This window comes from Stigmatopora nigra, chromosome 5 (assembly GCF_051989575.1).
Source record: "Stigmatopora nigra isolate UIUO_SnigA chromosome 5, RoL_Snig_1.1, whole genome shotgun sequence".
NCBI classification, from domain to species: domain Eukaryota; kingdom Metazoa; phylum Chordata; class Actinopteri; order Syngnathiformes; family Syngnathidae; genus Stigmatopora; species Stigmatopora nigra.
The window spans coordinates 5,623,278-5,640,575 of NC_135512.1; the positions used below are offsets into that span (position 1 = coordinate 5,623,278).

General features: G+C 38.3%; 1 protein-coding gene across 3 annotated transcripts; it reads left to right on the forward strand.

Annotated features, from left to right (window-relative positions):
• Positions 1-500: 500 nt before the first annotated feature.
• LOC144196900 (guanine nucleotide-binding protein subunit alpha-11) lies at positions 501-16,747 on the forward strand. 3 transcript variants are annotated; one of them, XM_077717411.1, is made up of 8 exons: positions 520-657; positions 1,441-1,600; positions 7,634-7,818; positions 7,930-8,084; positions 9,375-9,503; positions 11,586-11,715; positions 12,214-12,367; positions 12,827-16,747. In XM_077717411.1, exons 2-8 carry the CDS (start codon positions 1,465-1,467, stop codon positions 13,015-13,017), a joined length of 1,080 nt encoding a protein of 359 aa, XP_077573537.1. In that variant the 5' UTR covers positions 520-657; positions 1,441-1,464; the 3' UTR covers positions 13,018-16,747. The 3 variants fall into 3 exon arrangements, with proteins under 3 accessions (XP_077573536.1, XP_077573535.1, XP_077573537.1); XM_077717410.1 differs by lacking the exon at positions 9,375-9,503 and adding an exon at positions 8,778-8,906 and having other exon boundaries at positions 501-1,600; XM_077717409.1 differs by having other exon boundaries at positions 501-1,600.
• The last annotated feature ends 551 nt before the right edge of the window (positions 16,748-17,298 follow it).

Here is a 17,298-nt window from a genome sequence, read left to right on the forward strand (position 1 = left end):
GATACCTTTTCATAGGTTAAATCAAAAATGCATATGAGGTTTATTCCAAGGTGTCATTGTGAACATAAATGTGAAGACTTAAGTTGTAGGTGTGCTGTACATTTGATAAAATAATGCCATGACATGACAAATGGTTTTCATGAACCTAAACTTATCTGTTTTGGAATGTGCTATGAAATACAATTAAAAGCAATTAAATCACATGTGGTCACCCGAACTAAGGAATCGTGATGCTGACCATGTGTTAGCATATCAATTAAAGCGATGTTGTCAGGCTCCAGTGTAATCATCCAGAAGAAGCAGCTAAGTGTGAGTACAGTGTGGCCGCGGGGTGACACGCCCCCAAAATGGAAGAAGGAAGATGGGAAAGCGAGGATGGAATGGGAGGGAACGTGACTTCTCACACAATCTTGCAACGTCGTGAAATGCCACTACCTCAAATAAAGACCCGCCTTTCTGCTAGCGAAAACCACCACGTCCATTCGCGTAGAGACATATCAATCATTTAAATGGTAGGTGACGTCACATGGAAAGGAGTGGATGACGAAGAGGGGCGCTATTCCAACCAGGAAAAAAAATCACCAGGAACGATGAATTACCCGATTTGATTGTCACCATTAAATACTCTTTGCAAGCTTTTTGGTCTCAAGAGACAAGGTTTGGACAAAGCGCGTTACCAAGTGATGACGTTCCTCCTCTCCATCTGTGCTTTTTTTCCGCGACTATTCCAGGGATGGCTAGCTCAAGCTAACGTAAATTGCTAACTGATTAGCTTGTACATTTAGCTATTCCTACCGCATGTGATTATTATTATTTTTTTGGTACAACATATTTTCATTTGCAAGTCGAAACATTCTTGGAAGGAGATCGCCGACGTTTGCGCGCGGTAGATGGACGGGCTGACGGGCGGCTGTTGCTATCACTGCGCGGGCGTGAAGTATCGGCGTCGGGGCGGCTAGGCTCGCGGTGGGGCTCCGACAAATGTGGCAGGGGCGGCCAGCAGCGTCCCGCTGTCTCCAAGACACGATCTTTTAATAAAGAAAGGCTTTCGGGTGCATAGTAAGATTATACGATTTAGCAGCAGCAAACGGAATGATTAAAAGGTGTTGGCACACTAGGAATCTCATTTTCAACCCTTCCACGTTAGCTAGCTGCTGGTAGGTTTTTTTTCTTCTTCTATTCCTAAGGAAATGGTCTTTCTTCCCATCTTGTAACGAATCCGCAATTTTTTTTGCAAATCGTTTTTTTATTAATCACTTGCAAAAAGGTGGATTTGCATACAATTGAAGTCTTGAGCTGTCAAATATTTGTCACCGGCAACGAGGAAAGAAAGTAGCCAGATCCCTTTTCGTCGGAACGGGATTCGATTCACTTGAGCTTGGAGGCTTTTCCGTCTGAGCCCCTCGCGGCCCCCCCACCCTCATTTTATTCGTTCGTCAGACAAGTTTTCTGGCTCATGCGGTGATGACTCTTGACTCCATGATGGCTTGTTGCCTGAGTGAAGAGGCGAAGGAGTCCAAACGGATCAACTCGGAGATCGAGAAGCAACTTCGGCGAGACAAACGAGATGCCAGGAGGGAGCTGAAGCTGCTTCTCTTGGGTAAGCATATTCCTCATCATCATCATCCTACATCTCCCAACATCAACCAAAATGATCCATGATATTATGTTTCTTTTGTGTTTGGGAGGGGGGGAATTAGCTTTGTGTTATGCAAAAAAGGCCCCTCTTGACACTTCAACATGCTCTTGACCAGGGTTGTTCAAACTTTTTTGTTCCAAGATCTACTTTTCAATAACCTTTCATGATCTACCTTTTTTTCCAGGCCACCGAACCGACAAAGTTCAGCTATTATTGTTATTCCTCCCATTAGATTCTAACATGTACAGAAGTGGTAGGTAACGTTGACTAAAGTTTAATGCTGACATGTCAAATTCATAAGAACCTTGCCAAGGAAACCGATAGAGGGGAGTGATTAAATGTTATTGTCGTGCAATCTACTAATACTTCCTCGGCGATCTATCGGTGGATTGCAATCTACGTATTGGGCACCCCTGCTCTTGACCCAATTCTTAACATGCAAATTTGTTGTACATATTGGTGACACTCCTAACAGAACAGCTGCGTGACCCCACGTTATACCCTACTTGTTGATATAGTTTGATAAGAACGACCTTTATGGCCTGTCTCGTGTTTTTATAGGCTTGCCGATTTGAGTGAACCGTTTCCAGAGTGTGAGTGTACAGTCATTTGTCCTCTTGCCTCTCCATAGCTGCCATAAACAGTCTAAGTTTCTATACTGAACAAAGTACTTACTGTCACTGAAGTAATAAAGAAGCAGGGGGTCAAACCATTTCTCTGAAATAGTCTGCAAATCAAATAAGAACATCACATTTGTTAGAAATTCTTTGATACCCAATTTATCGGTTTTACGTTATAATATAATTTGAGTAATTGCTGACTATTGCATTTTGCACCTATGATGAACAGTTTATTAATTATTAGTAGAGGGACAACTTGGAATTAGAACATGAACACTAATTCCTACATTACAGAAAGAATTAAAACACTTTCATGGCTAAGTGTATTTTCACACACCTATTGTGTGGATTCTTTTTCAAAAGGTAAATTCCAGTTGCACTAAAACGTCTGCAATGAAGTGAGCAGCAACAAGCATGAGATGCACCCAATTTGGTTTTATATACTCAATGTGTTGACAAATCATCTAGCAAATTGAAGGAAGCATATGTAACCCTCTGACTCCTGAACCTGCTAATCCTGATAGCATTTGGATTAAAAAGCCAGTGTTGACACTGTTCAAAAAGAAAATTTGACATTCCAGTATTCACTTGTGTAATACCCCGAAGCATTTCTATTGCCTCTAACTACACTAATTTCAACATTTAACCCAAAGTCCATTAGTCTATAATCCTTATAAAGCTTGTTTTTTATGGGTGTGTGTGTATGTTAAGATTCTCTCGCTATGTTTGTCCCAACCATGCAATGTAGAGAGTTTAATTTTTTTATGGTGGCCAGAAACGGCTGTTGGATCCAAATAGATTGAATTTCTTCACCTTGTCTAAGTGTGTAAACTCAATTCATTATTTGTTAACCCACTATTTTTCAAGAGATTTTTTTTAAATAGCTCAACAATTGTTTTTTGGTTCTAAACAAGCAAAGCCGGGCCCCCCTGCTTGTAACTGTAAAATGGCTGGTTGGAGAAAAAAAAAGTATACAACTACATGTCAAGTCTCATCCTGATTTCTTTGATGTGTAAACATCTCAATATGTGCAGGCACTAATAAAAGAAAAAGACAGACCTCTTAGCCTTCAATTAGCTGTCTTCAATAAAATGTCATTGTGCCTCGTTAAAGTTGCAGGAACATAAGATTTAGAGTTTTGGCCATGTGCTCCCGCAGAGGATGCAGGCCTCTCAAAAAGTGGTCTCCCAAAAAAAAAAAACGGTCAAGACACGGGAAAATAAGATATTTTGCACACAAGCCAACCAAATGTAATATTAGCAAACTATTCTGTTGCTTTCAAGACAATGCATGCGTACTAAATGAATTAGTTCATAGTATGACATTATCCATTAAGCCACAAATTTTGAAGGTGAGTTATAAGTTTTAATAGTTAACATGCCTTCCACCAGATTCTTCTGGCTATCAGTTGCTTATCACCCCTTATTGAGGGGCTAAGAGGTCACAAGTATATGGCAGGGGGCAGCAAAGGTGGGGGCAAGAAAGCAAATTAACATACTACAATGCCAGAAAGGTTCAAAGCCCAAAATAACCAACTAGGCAGTCTTTTTCCCTTTATCACTTCTACAGTATTCCCTCGATTATCGCGACTTCACTTATCCCGAATTCGTTTTTTTACAATTTTTTCCTGCTATCATTAAATAATTTTTTTTAAGTTCAGAAAAATGTGAAAATCCACACCAAAACTAGTAAGCGGAAGACACTCTTGCTACTAGGACTCAGCACTAAAGGAAGAAAAATGGTAGTTAGGATAGGGGTGACCCTACTTTATGATAAAATATCTTTTCAAAAACTTCATGTTTGGGTTTATCAGTGCCATATGCTCGATTTGTACATGTCAGTGCGTAGTTGGCGAAACCTGTCGTTTTGCAGCGAAGTAATAAGGTGCGTATTTGTAGTTGTGCACTGTTTGTCATGCTCCTCTGTTGGTTGAGCAAACTCATATTGACACACCCTGACTTTCAGCAGATATGTGTCAGACTGCCAGGCCAGGCTGGCTTATGTAGCTTATGTTGCTTTTTTTTTTTTTTTACTGTATATGATATGTACAGTCGATAAAAAGTCCATAGGCTCTTGCTCAAATGTCACACCGTCTTATTTGTGGTATTCCTCTGGGATTGAATAATGAACTTAAGAAATGCCCCTACAACTGAAAGTTACACAGAAACATTTGTTAGAGAGATGAAGAAAAATATACTACCAAAATGGGATTTTTAATTGTAAGTTCTCAAGAAGGAAAAGTATGCAAGGAATTTTTGTGAAAACTGCATCCTGTGCTGTGCTCTTGCCATTCACACGCTCTGTAGCCTTTTAGAATTTTTTTTTCTTTACAAAGAGTGCGCCCATAATTTCCACATCACAGCCATAACCAAATGCTTTTAACCAGCTTTTTCTTCTACTCCAAAAAAAAAAAAAAAATCAGCCAAGTGGGATATTGACGCAGCTGTGAGTGCGCACTTTCTCACAGAGATACAGTATCCTACAATCGGCTAATTAGATACATCACAACATCAGCCTCTAGACCAACATGAGTGTCGGACAGAGTTTAACACAACAGGACGTGTTAAGTGAACGTCTGCTTGGGATTGATGCTTTTCACATTTGAACAAATTCAAAACTAATTCTACAATCGATGCTCCATTAAGCGGCAACTGTGCATTTCCAAAATGGCGTTTGGCATCTTGCAGCAAAAGAGCACGTTCCTTTACATAATTGAGGTGCAATCCCCTCACTGGAATTGTTCCAATTCCATTTTTTTGGGGCGTGTGATTGTCTGATTAAACAGTCTTGGCATGTATGTATAAGAAACATGTTTAAAATATAATTCCTTTACTGATCAGTTCTCATTAGCGGCCACAGACGGTAAGGAAAAAATTCAATGTACCTGAACTCCCAACACAAACAAAAACAAAACAAAAAAAGTTGACCATGATTGTCCTCATTGACCCAGAAGTCTTTGTTAGCTTTCATTTTGTTTAAATAGGCTAAGGAGTTGCTTGTTTCTGTTATCATTGGCCTTTCAAGTTCATGACAGACATGTTGGACACTGATGGAATGTTTGCACTGTGGGTTCCCTACCTTAAAATTTCTTTCTAGCACCATTATTAATGGCCACTGTTGTTATCCATCTGGTCTTCATTTCCTCTTATTGCATTTGTCCCTTAAGGTTTTGCCTCTGCTGTTTTACCGCCCTGCATGGTGGGAAGAGATTTGCGGGTGGAAAGACTTCTTTTGTATCATTAACATGGGGAATTAATTTGTTCACTCAGTCTCACACGTTTTCTATTAAGCAACGATCAATCTGCATATTGTAAGTACATTTACACGTTTTGATACTGTAAAATGTTACAGTTTTGTTGTCAAAATTGCAGGTGCCAGTTGATCTAGGATTATCTTAAGTGTTTTTTTTATTATTGATAGTTTGTCTGTCTGACAGTTTAGGGTTAGGATAATGTAATGTAATCACACATTAGTTAAGCAATTTATTACCATGCATTGAACCATGCTGACTGTGGTTACCATCCTGCATTCACCATCTGAACATCATTGGTCATAGTACAACTTGACTATTGGCTACATTTGTTAAGGTTCCCTAGAGGTAGAATTTGTTTTTAATACTTGTCAACAGGGACAAGGGAAAATATGCATACTTAGTATGTAAGTATTGAATAACCAAAGGCAATTTTTCCTTTTTCAAAGCAAAGTTAATGAGTTGTTGGATGATACTTGCATAATTGTAACCTGCCCAAAGCTGTAGACATTCTTGCTTGAAAGTACTTTTTAGTCTAAAAAGCTTGCGTTTCGTTATGGCCAAGCCTGGATTCCTTCAGGCAGAAAGCAGGTTCACTTCCCAAAAGTGTCATTGGAAAAGTTCCCCCGGGCGAAAAGGGTCACTTGACAACCATTTGGTTCCTGTACAGTAAGAAAAGCCCCCCAGACAGCCTTGCTAGCATTGAGCTGAAGTAGATATCGCTTCCTGTTTGATGTGCTTACGGGGAGTGTTAGGGAATCATTTACTCGGGGAATAATTTTTTTTTTTTGTCACCCTTTGCACCTCCTCCCACGCCACTCTCTTTACTTACCAACATGGTTCTCTCACGCTGTGCTTCTGGTTATTGATCTTCATGTAAATCATGACTAAAATGTCGGTTATGCCCTCCAGTTAGCCCAGCCCAATGAATGGGATGTGTATCATGGTTTTCTTTTCCTGGAAGTTAATGCTTATTTCATTGGCCAAATGAATAGTTACACAATAGTCGGTTGCAGAGTTAAGCTGCCCATGTGAATTTGCTTTGCTGAACATATTAAAATTGATTACATAACAACTCTTTCATGTTATATACGTTAGTTTTCATTCCGGTTGCATAGCTGCTTTTTTTAAAGATTTTTTTTAACTGGAACTAATTATTATTGTATGAGGATTTTTTTTTTTTGCATTTTTGCCTTTAAATATCAAACAAAATTATACTAGTTCATGCATATTTCAAATCATTCATTCCACAAAAACTTTAAAAATCCTAAAACATTTTTAACAGAATTTAATGTATTTTTAATTTAATATTACTGCATAAGACTCTGAAGCACTTGTTGTTGCTCCTGATGTGTCATCAGGAGATGACTGATATTGGTTCCTATTCTAAGCCTTGACTGGGTTTTGCCTAATTAGTAAGGTAATTACCATTATATATTTTTTAAAGGGAAACCTTAAACCATAAAGTTTGGTCTGTTATTCTCACACTTTTTGTCTACTGTGGAAAGTATACAGAGAAAAAGCAAGCTTTGCATGTTTGTCTTAGCTCCATGGTGATATGACGAAGGATGATAGTGTTGTCGGCCATGTATTTATGAGCCGGGATTGCCATGGGAACTAGTATGAACCCTAAGGAATCACTCCAACAAATGTACATTAGCCTCACTGTGAGAAATGCTACTGCTGACTGGCCTGGCTCATCGGTGTCTGTTAAACGCTCATCATGCCTTTAAGAGATTCCACTTTTATTTATGGAATAGTTGGACTAAGGTGACTACTCATTCCTACATACTCCAACAAAGAGTGTCAGGGTACAGAGGTGACCTCAGTTTATGAAGGATTTCCATCTCCATTGCCGCTATTTTATATAAATTTGAAGCCTGGTTGGAGGCTCTGATAATGCGCAATCATCTCATGGGATATAGCCACTCCCATACATTCTATTGTTTGTTCGCTGTCAGTGTGTTTTATCGAAATTTTAGCAGCGAATTGGTCACATAGCTACTGCTAACGTAATGGTTGCCAGTTGGCACTCTACGGGGGGGACGTAACAATGGTCAATGCGTTCAATCTCCCCAGTTATATCATTGTGGGCCTTGATTCAGTGTTTTTTGTCTTCCTCAGGCACTGGCGAAAGCGGCAAGAGCACTTTTATCAAGCAGATGCGCATCATCCACGGATCAGGCTACACCGATGAAGACAAGAAGGGATTCACAAAACTAGTCTATCAGAACATCTTCACGTCCATGCAGTCAATGATTCGTGCCACAGAGACCCTGAAGATACCATACAAGTTTGAACAGAACAAAGTACGTTCTGTTAAAGATGTCTTGTGAATTTGATGGCCAGTACAAAAACTTGAAATGTTCTAACTTGCAATTAACATACAGAATTTTAGCAAAGCCTTGTTTTCCTTACAGAACAACGCACAGCTGGTGCGCGAGGTGGACGTGGAGATGGTGACGTCATTCGATCAGCCATATATCGGGGCCATCAAGATGCTGTGGGCTGACCCTGGCATCCAGGAGGCATATGATCGCAGGAGAGAGTATCAGCTCTCAGACTCCACCAAATAGTACGTCTGTTTTATACATACAAAACATTCTGTTTTGAAAAGCATGTGCACATGGTGATAAAAATATTTAAAATTTCAATGTGGTCGCTTTACGATATTTAAAAAAATATATATATTTGTACTGATAAGCTGTTTTTATATTTTGTTCAAGGGTGGGCAAAGAATGTAATGATTTTTTTAACCCCACTTATGTTTTGCACGTTGCAGTATGCTAGCCACAGCATTAGGTACACCTTTTTAGATTTTCAGATGGAATACAAGAGCATAGACTTATCTGCAAGAGATTGAAATAGCTCTCTGAGTACTAGAAAGTGCTAGCGCAATGAGTTTAGTTATGACGTTGTTACAAGTATCCGTCACACAGATGTCAGGCCATCAACATTTGACAGTTTAGACCGTTTTCCAGTTTTTAGACAGTTGAGATTATATTTCCCTTCTCATGGACTTCAAAATCAACATCTGCAGAAAACAAAAATATTTTTTCCCCCCTAGACAGTCGGATCACATGATCTGCTTCAGAAAACAAGTTTGTGGGCGTCATCTGTGCTGCAATGAATTCACAATACATTCCTTGATATGAAATAGCAAAGATAAAAGTCGATTATACTGGAGGTGTACCTGATGTTGTGTGTAATAAGTCTAAATCCATAATGTGTGCATCCCTGTCATATGTTCCCCTCCCCACCCCTTCAGTTATCTTAGTGATTTAGAACGAATAGCGACGTCGGGGTACGTGCCCACTCAGCAGGATGTGCTGCGGGTTCGAGTGCCCACCACTGGCATCATTGAGTACCCGTTTGACCTGGAGAATATAATCTTCAGGTATTGGTGGACTGAGTGCCGCCCGTGACGTCTCTGGTTGGCCTGGTCTTGAACCGCCGATGCCGCTGTCGCCACCAGCTAGCTTTGGGCTGCACCTAAATGAGTCTTTGATGGTAGCCTCTCAAAAAGACCACGCTACAGAACGTGTCACGTGAAGTTGGCATGTTGTGTAGAGAATTGCTCACGTTAGCATCAATTAGTGTTTTATATAATCTGTTCAAGAGAAATTGTGTCTGTGGGAGCTGCCATCACGGATGAAGCTAAAATTCCTTTGGGGGTTCTGGCACCAAATTTCATCTAATCCCCTCATGGTGCACGGGAATGTTTCCTTTGGTTACATCTGAACTGATCCACTTGCTTTTTGGAGGGTTTGTGTATTCTGTATCTGCTCTTATGCTTCTCTTTCTTTCCTCTCTCCTGTCTCTCTTATCTCTTTCTCTCGTCTTTCGCTCTTCATCCTGTCTCCAGCTATCTTAGCGATCTGGATCGTATCGCTGAATCTTCCTATCTACCCACCCAACAGGATGTGCTTAGGGTTCGAATCCCAACAACTGGGATCATAGAATACCCTTTCGACTTGCAAAGCATCATTTTCAGGTAGACAAAATAATTGCACCGCTTGGACTAACTTTGGCCCGCTACTGTTTCCATTTTTGTCCAAATGGCATGTTAACTACACCTGGAGCATGCTTAACGTACCTTCTAAGAACTCATCCTACTTGTCAATTGTTCAGTGGTACCGTGCATTTCGAGCATCATTTGCTTCGCTTTTAATTTATCCCTGTTTCAAATTAATAATTGTCTTGTTAGATTGCAGATCAGATCATAAATGCAACTTATTCATCCTAACAAAAGAAATAACAATTATTCTTTTAGAAGTCCGACAAATGGGTGGCAAATACTGTATCACTGGTTCTATTGGATCTGATACAATCTGTCTTTATGCCCCACCCTTAAGTCAAGTTTTAGACACTTACTCATCATGCTGAATGGTGACTTGTGTTAAAACCGGGGGTCTATGTGCCTGGCTGCAGTTGAATGACACCTGTCGAATGTGTACACCACCCTAAGTCAGCTGGGATAGGCTAGTTTTTGTGTTAGCAGGCCCCATTTCTTAAGACGGTTCAAGTACAATCATCAGAATCCTTTTAACAAATAAAACTGAGTCTCAATTCAGACTTTCAGTTTTCCAGGTTTTCCTTTTTAATGTCATTCATTAAGATTTTCTTTCACGAGCTATTGTTTTTGTACAAAGCTTATTATTTTTTTGTTCTTTTCTGGTCTACATCCATTTGGCCAACAAACAGCCCAGCCACAAATTCATAGAAAAAGCTTCCATTCCTTCCACACAAAAAAAGAGAGAAAAGCTAGAAGTGGACGACGTAACAGTACTGTTCAAATCGATAGGAAGCCATCATGTCATCTGCCTCCTACGCCTGGTAAGGCTGGAAATAACTGCAATGTGGTTGCACTCAAGTGCTTCCCGGCCGCTCTGCTGCAGTGAAGCTGAGAGGCTCCACTCGGCCCGGCTGCAGTTGATGATGACTCAATACACGCTCTCAATGGCTTCGCTTTTAGTGAAGAGGACAAAATTACAAGCGTGGTTTGGGCAGAGACTGCTATGGTGTCCGTCCGTCTGTATTCACTGAAGCGCATGATTGTTTAGTTGCTCGAATGTGGAGCGTGTCACCCGCAACGCTGGATGGTAACAAACAAAATGCATGTTGTATACTCATATGACGACCCCCAATGCTAACAAGGCAGCCTTTCATAAACAGTCGTACTCTTTTAATTGGCTTTGAAGATGTAATTTCTCTTGCCTCGTGGAAAGGAGGAGACTCGGTCTCGAAAGTGGGTCAATCTTGCTTATTATGAGGATGAAAAGGACTCAGTTTGACTAGAAGGACTTGTATTGGAGGCATTTGTCGCTTTTAATTGATTTCTATTCTGTCCTGTTAGTAATATTTACCTGTTTAACATCAAATGATGACAGGACTTTATAGAAAATACACAAATATTTTCCATCGCTCTTGTACCATTCCCAAGTGAGTTGGAGTATTTTCCTATCTGACATTGGTTGAGATGCAGGACGCACTGGAGTGGTCGCAGTAAAAACTAGGGCACCTATAAACAAACTACCATTCACTTTGCTATGGTTAGACAGATCAATGCATAGATAGATAGAAGACGTTTCTACTTTCTGGCCAAAGTAAGCTAAAGCCTATTGCAGCTGACTTTTGACAACAAAAATATCCAACCTAAACCCTGTTTTAATGGATTTAAGCTGAAATAGCTGTTTAGATGCGAGAAATTTTGTCTGGCAGATTTTGGAAACTCTTGACAGATATACATAGTACTTGAAGGTATGAAAATAAAAAATCCAATACTGTTGGACTGCAGGTTTTTGCAGGCTGGTTTTGCTATCCTTAAGTCCACCACTACACCCAAATTTTTGTTGAAAGACGAACATCCATTTTTCTCTATCACTTTCTTGCATGTAAAGCACATTTTTCCATCAATGACTACTTCGCTTGATGTGGGCCCTCAACTTTCCTTCAATTGATACCTTTGTTTTATCAATGCATGAACCTTTTTGCCGTCGCTGTTAAAATATGTGACTATTAGTAATCTTCTATAATGTTCTTTTCTACTGTTTTTCTTTGCTGCGTCTCCCTTCAGGATGGTAGATGTTGGTGGTCAGCGGTCCGAGAGGAGAAAGTGGATTCACTGCTTCGAGAACGTCACCTCAATTATGTTTTTAGTGGCGCTCAGCGAGTACGACCAAGTGTTGGTCGAGTCTGACAATGAGGTGAGATGATAGAATAGATATATAGTATAAGAATATATTGACATAAATAAATTTTTTGGAAAAATATTTTGAAAATATCCAAGAACAAATAGCGGTCCGCCATTTTAACAATTCCATCATGTTGGATTACAGGTCTCATGCCCTTGGTTTTCTTTTGTTCTAAGAGGGTCTTTCTGAATGGCTGAGCAGTGTTTAGGCATCAGAGTTAGCAGGGATTAAGTCAACGTGTTGACAGACCTTGGCATACACTTTTTTTTTTGATTGTTGCTGTTGAAGCTCCGATTTCATCATGGCCTCTCTTTTTGAAGTGATTATGGCAGGAGGCTTAAACTATATATATTTTTTATGCAGAAATAGTTTGAAATATTACAATATATGTGTTTCTTTGGAAAGTTTTGGTGGCAGGGAAGAGTGCATTTGTAAAATATTGTCATGAAGTTTTAAGGAATATTTTTTGTTGTGGTTCTCTCACTCTGCTAACCTTTTGTGTGTTTTCAGAACCGCATGGAGGAGAGCAAAGCTCTTTTCAGGACCATTATCACATATCCTTGGTTTCAAAACTCCTCTGTCATCCTCTTCCTCAACAAGCGGGATCTGCTGGAGGAGAAGATCATGTACTCTCACTTGGTGGACTACTTCCCAGAGTTTGACGGTATTGTTTATTATTACTGAAATTCATTGGTTGCATAGTCATAGGTAGGGTTACGTTTTTCAATCATTACCGATTATTACACATATTTAGCTTTAATTATTGCATAATGTTTTTCATATCTTATGATGACCCCTTGTGGTTTTGATTTTAACAACAGCAAATTACTCCTTTGTAATTAAAAAAAAAAACGAAATATCTTGGACATATCTAGATAAAAAAACACCAAGTTATTCATTTGTATATATCACAATTAAAAATATATATATCTTGGACATATTTAGATAAAAAATACGGCAAATAATTCTTAATATTTTTCAGTGTGCTTTCCAATATTGGTGCAACACTAGTTTATTGTTATAAAGACTTATAAATTCAGTATATAAAGAATTACTTTAAGTAAATATGATCAAGAAAATAAAGGAAAACAAATCAACTGGCCTTTTTTTCTTTTCTTTCCAGGGCCTCAGCGCGATCCGCTTGCAGGCCGTGAATTCATCCTGAAGATGTTTGTGGACTTAAACCCGGACAGTGACAAGATTATCTACTCTCACTTCACTTGCGCCACCGACACAGAAAACATCCGCTTTGTCTTTGCCGCTGTCAAAGACACCATCTTGCAGCTCAACCTCAAAGAGTACAACCTGGTGTGAAGTGCTATTTAATGCAAAAAAAGAGCAAGGGAGAGAGCAAGCAAGCACGCGCACACATTTTATTATCCACTTTTACAATCATAAACGTCTGCATGGAACACCGTCATCTGCTTTGCTCTTTTTTTTCAGGTTTATTTCTTTTTTTTTTGCACATGCGAGCCTCTTAATGGGGGAAATTCATAGTTTAGCCTTATATATATCTATATATATATATATAGATATATATATCTCTCAAAGACTTTATAGTTTATTGGGCTCTCTCCCTTTTGTGCGTGGTGCATGCTGTACTCGACTACTGTGTGCTCTTCTTAAGAAATAAGTTATTTTTTAAGATAACTCCCGATTTAGAGTGCACACGCTCTGTTGAATGTAAATACTTATGCTCATACACACAGATAATTTATCTACTTTTTTGCCTACTTTGGAATTGTAGTGGCTACATTCAAAAAAAGTATTGTAACCCACCAAACACAGGCCCCTTTTTAAGTGTTAATACCCCTTTAAGAAGACGCACTCGCACTACATTTATTGCAAATCACTCTACCCTTGCATTGCGAAAAATTGACACGTTTCCACTTTATTTTGTAAATACAATTATATTGCCAGTATTCCCGCCGTATAGTTATCTGGCTCAGAGCAGGAGAGTCGTTGCTTAAATACATTTCTTTAAGTTGGGGTTCCAATGAAGCTCAAGGCTGAGGCTTTTGGTTCAATTCTGATTTTTTTTTTTTGCATAGCCCCTCAAAGTTATCTCTGGTTGAAACCAACTTTTTTAATGGCTTCTTAAAAACGAAATTTGCTGCCCTAACATTTTTTTCTAAGTAGGAATTGTTGAGACTTGCATACTTCCCAAGTACTCTTACATCGGAATGAAAAAAAATTTCATGATTAGACTTTTTGCCATTCCTTAAAGTCACATTTCATTTGAGGTTTTGAATACATTTCAAGTGGGCCTCAAATTCTAAACTAATTACATTGATCTTATAATTTGATGGCAAACTAAATCCCCATTTGTTTAGTTGTTTTTGGGTTTCCCCATTCTTTCCTGATTGCACCAGTTTTTGAACTCTAACATGAAAATATTGCTTTGCCAGAATATTGGGGCCAATCATCGTACACACTTACTTTTAAACCTGTTAATGTTAATTACTTGCATATTTCTGCTTGGGTTTGCTGTACTGCCAAGTCAATCTTTGTATGGCGTAACAATCCACTCCTTTAACTTGACATTTGCATTCTCACGTTTTTTTGAAGGCAGAAGCGACCTCCCATGCACGCCATTTTCAATAATCATTAGATGTACGAGTAGTAGCAGCATTAAAAGTATAGTTGCGCTGCCATTTGAGCTTTTTCATTCAACTGCAATGCTTTTGTTGGTTTCTGCCGTCCAGCACATTTGATTAGCTCCTGGGAAGTGTTTAAATATGGCTTCTTTTTTTTTGTTTTCTCTCCTTAAATGTGTCACAAATCAGTGGGTTCTCCTCAAATGTCCAGCTCAAATGAGGACTTTTATACTGCTGTAAAATATTCGAGCTATTTTAACGGAGATGTGTTCTATCTTTCTAACGTTTAGCAGTCTGTTTTTTGGAAATGCTCGACAGTGGAGTGGCAGCATTGTCTCTATTTTCGGGTTCAGCTTTATGCAAAAATCAGAAAATGACAAAAAAAAAGTGGTTGAATATTTGCTGTCGGAGCATTCTTGAATTTTTTGTAATTTTAGAGCAAAATATGTTGACTGTTGGTACAATTCCCATATCGTGTCTCTTCGTGTTATAGTACCTTTTTCTCTGGAGCAAACTGACGTTCGAGTCAGTGATTTTCTTGCTCACGAAAGGCGCGACATTTCTCGGGAAAGGGCTTTTTGATTCTTTGTAATAAGTTGTTGCTTTGTTCTGTGTACAGTGGAATAGAGTGATGCATAGGTTAGTGAACCGGGGGGTTGGGGTGGACACACCTTTTGAGAAATTTGGCTTTTGAGTTGATTCAGTTGAGGAAAACTTGCTTTTTTGGGTTTTTTTAAGCTCTTCACAATGTAATTCAGGTGTGTTGTCATCACAAGGGCTACTACTTGCAGATTTGGTTGGTAAAAGTGTGGTGGGATCGAAGGGGGGGGACGGGTTAGGGTTAGGGAGGCATCCAAACCACAGACGCCTATATGCGACATTCCTGGTGGCTTTTTGTTCTCTTCACAATTTCGCCTTTCGACAAAAACGAGCATCTGGCTCTTCTTTTTGCTTCTCCTTTTCCTCTTCACTTTGTCTTGTTTGTTAACATTTTCAATCCGTCGTTGTTTATGAAGATGCTTCTGCTTTTTTAAGTGATGATTGTTCACTGCCAGTTCACCCAGTTAAAATAGATCTGTCTTCTAGCACCGTCAGTGGCAACCAGTGAGCTTGTAGTCAAAAAGAAGGCCTAGGTGCAAATTTTGTCACCAAAAAAAAAAGATATACTGGAATAATAATAATTTTGTGGTGATAGTGGATTTTTTCTGTGTTATTCTGTCAGCGATGTAGATGACATCATTTCACCGTACAGTGTAAGCGAAATTTGAAGTACTTTCAATTGGAACCTTGAACTGGAAATGCTAGTCAGCATTTTTGAAGGTTACATTTAAACATGTCTTAAATTAGCCACTCAACCTTTATGAAGCCAAAGCATGTAGTTTGCATATTTAAAAAAATGTTTTGGCATACCACTTCATAAAAAAATGTCAGTAATAACTACAGAAATGCAGACATTTTTATATACTGTTGATGTAAAATTAGGGAGTTTTCCATGAATAGTATGACCCTAATTTTAGATTTAAAGATGTATTTGGAAAATCCAGCTATTGTTAACCAAAGCAGCACATTTGGGCAGGCAATTTAACAGCCTAAGATGATTTCAATTTAAAGTTTGGATCAATTGCAGCAAAACATAGATCATTTTTTTATGTTTTGTCCCATTGAAGATTGTTTATTATGCCTTGGGAAAAAAATCTTGAGACATGAAGGTACTGAAATGGCAATTTTTGGAAGCGCTTAGATGACTTGATACTATTGTCCCCAAAAATGTATTTTGCTTTGACTTTAGCACCCTTCTGACTTAAAACCGTCACATCCAGCGCGGATGGTTTTGTAAAACAGACATACTTTACCACATGTATATTTTACGACCACTTAATTTGTTTTTTTTGTTGCTTTTCAATAACTTTGTTCAAGTGGTGTACAAATTGAAAGTAATGTAATTTCTGTTTTCCTTTTTTTTTTCTTTATTATTATTTTTTTTTTACAAGTATACCAAATGTAAATTTTGTACAATGAGCGTGCCAATCCCCCTTTCTTTGTAAAGCCAGATTTTTGACTTAATACTTAAGTGCCAATGTTGTGAAAGAAAGAGGGTGGGGTTAGGGGAGGGGGCTGTGAATTTTCATGGTCCACTTTTTAAAAAGAAATAAACATTGTGATTATTAACAATTTATTCTTTATTTAAGATGATTGATCTGCTGTTTTTAACCGCATGTGTTTGTCAGCCGCCGAGGGTTTACGTGGTTATGCCAGCCGAACCCTCACGTTATGGGTTGTGCTTACTATTGACTTGTTGATTTACAGTATTTTAGCCATATTTCTCTTTTTTTGTATCTTTCATTTCAACCACTGTTGCCTGAACCTCATTTTAACATGGAAACAACTTTCATAGCCTTCTCCTTTTCAATGTTTTCAATTGGAATAAAAAATATTCCTATACACACCTACATTTGCTTCCTTTTCAGTCTCCTTATATGCATTTTGAATTTCCATTTCTTAATATTTATATCACTCAATTGTTTTATAAAAAGTTGACACAGGTAGAATATTTCCACATACTTTCACCAACTTTTTGTGTTTCTTTTGATTTAATACAACAAAGCAAAATGTTAAGAAATAAATTCGATAGTGTAAATGAGACCATTTTGACATTTAGTCAATGTATTATAAAATGATTGTCACATCCACTGTCTTTTAAAATCATATTTGTAGGGTGGGTCATTTGTCATAATTTTTGTATTAAATCGGATCTTGCGATTATACATAAAATTATTTATATATACTATATATTATATACATATATTTTATGTATATTTTTAAATGGAAAATGAATTAATTGGAAGGTAGATTTGGGGGGGAAAATATATTATTTTAATGGTAATAAGAAAAAGTGAGTACATTATATTAATACTAAGTTTTTACTATCATCTAATTAATTTTATTTAAAAATATTTGAGAAAAATACAGGCAGGTAACCTTAACTACAACAGGATAT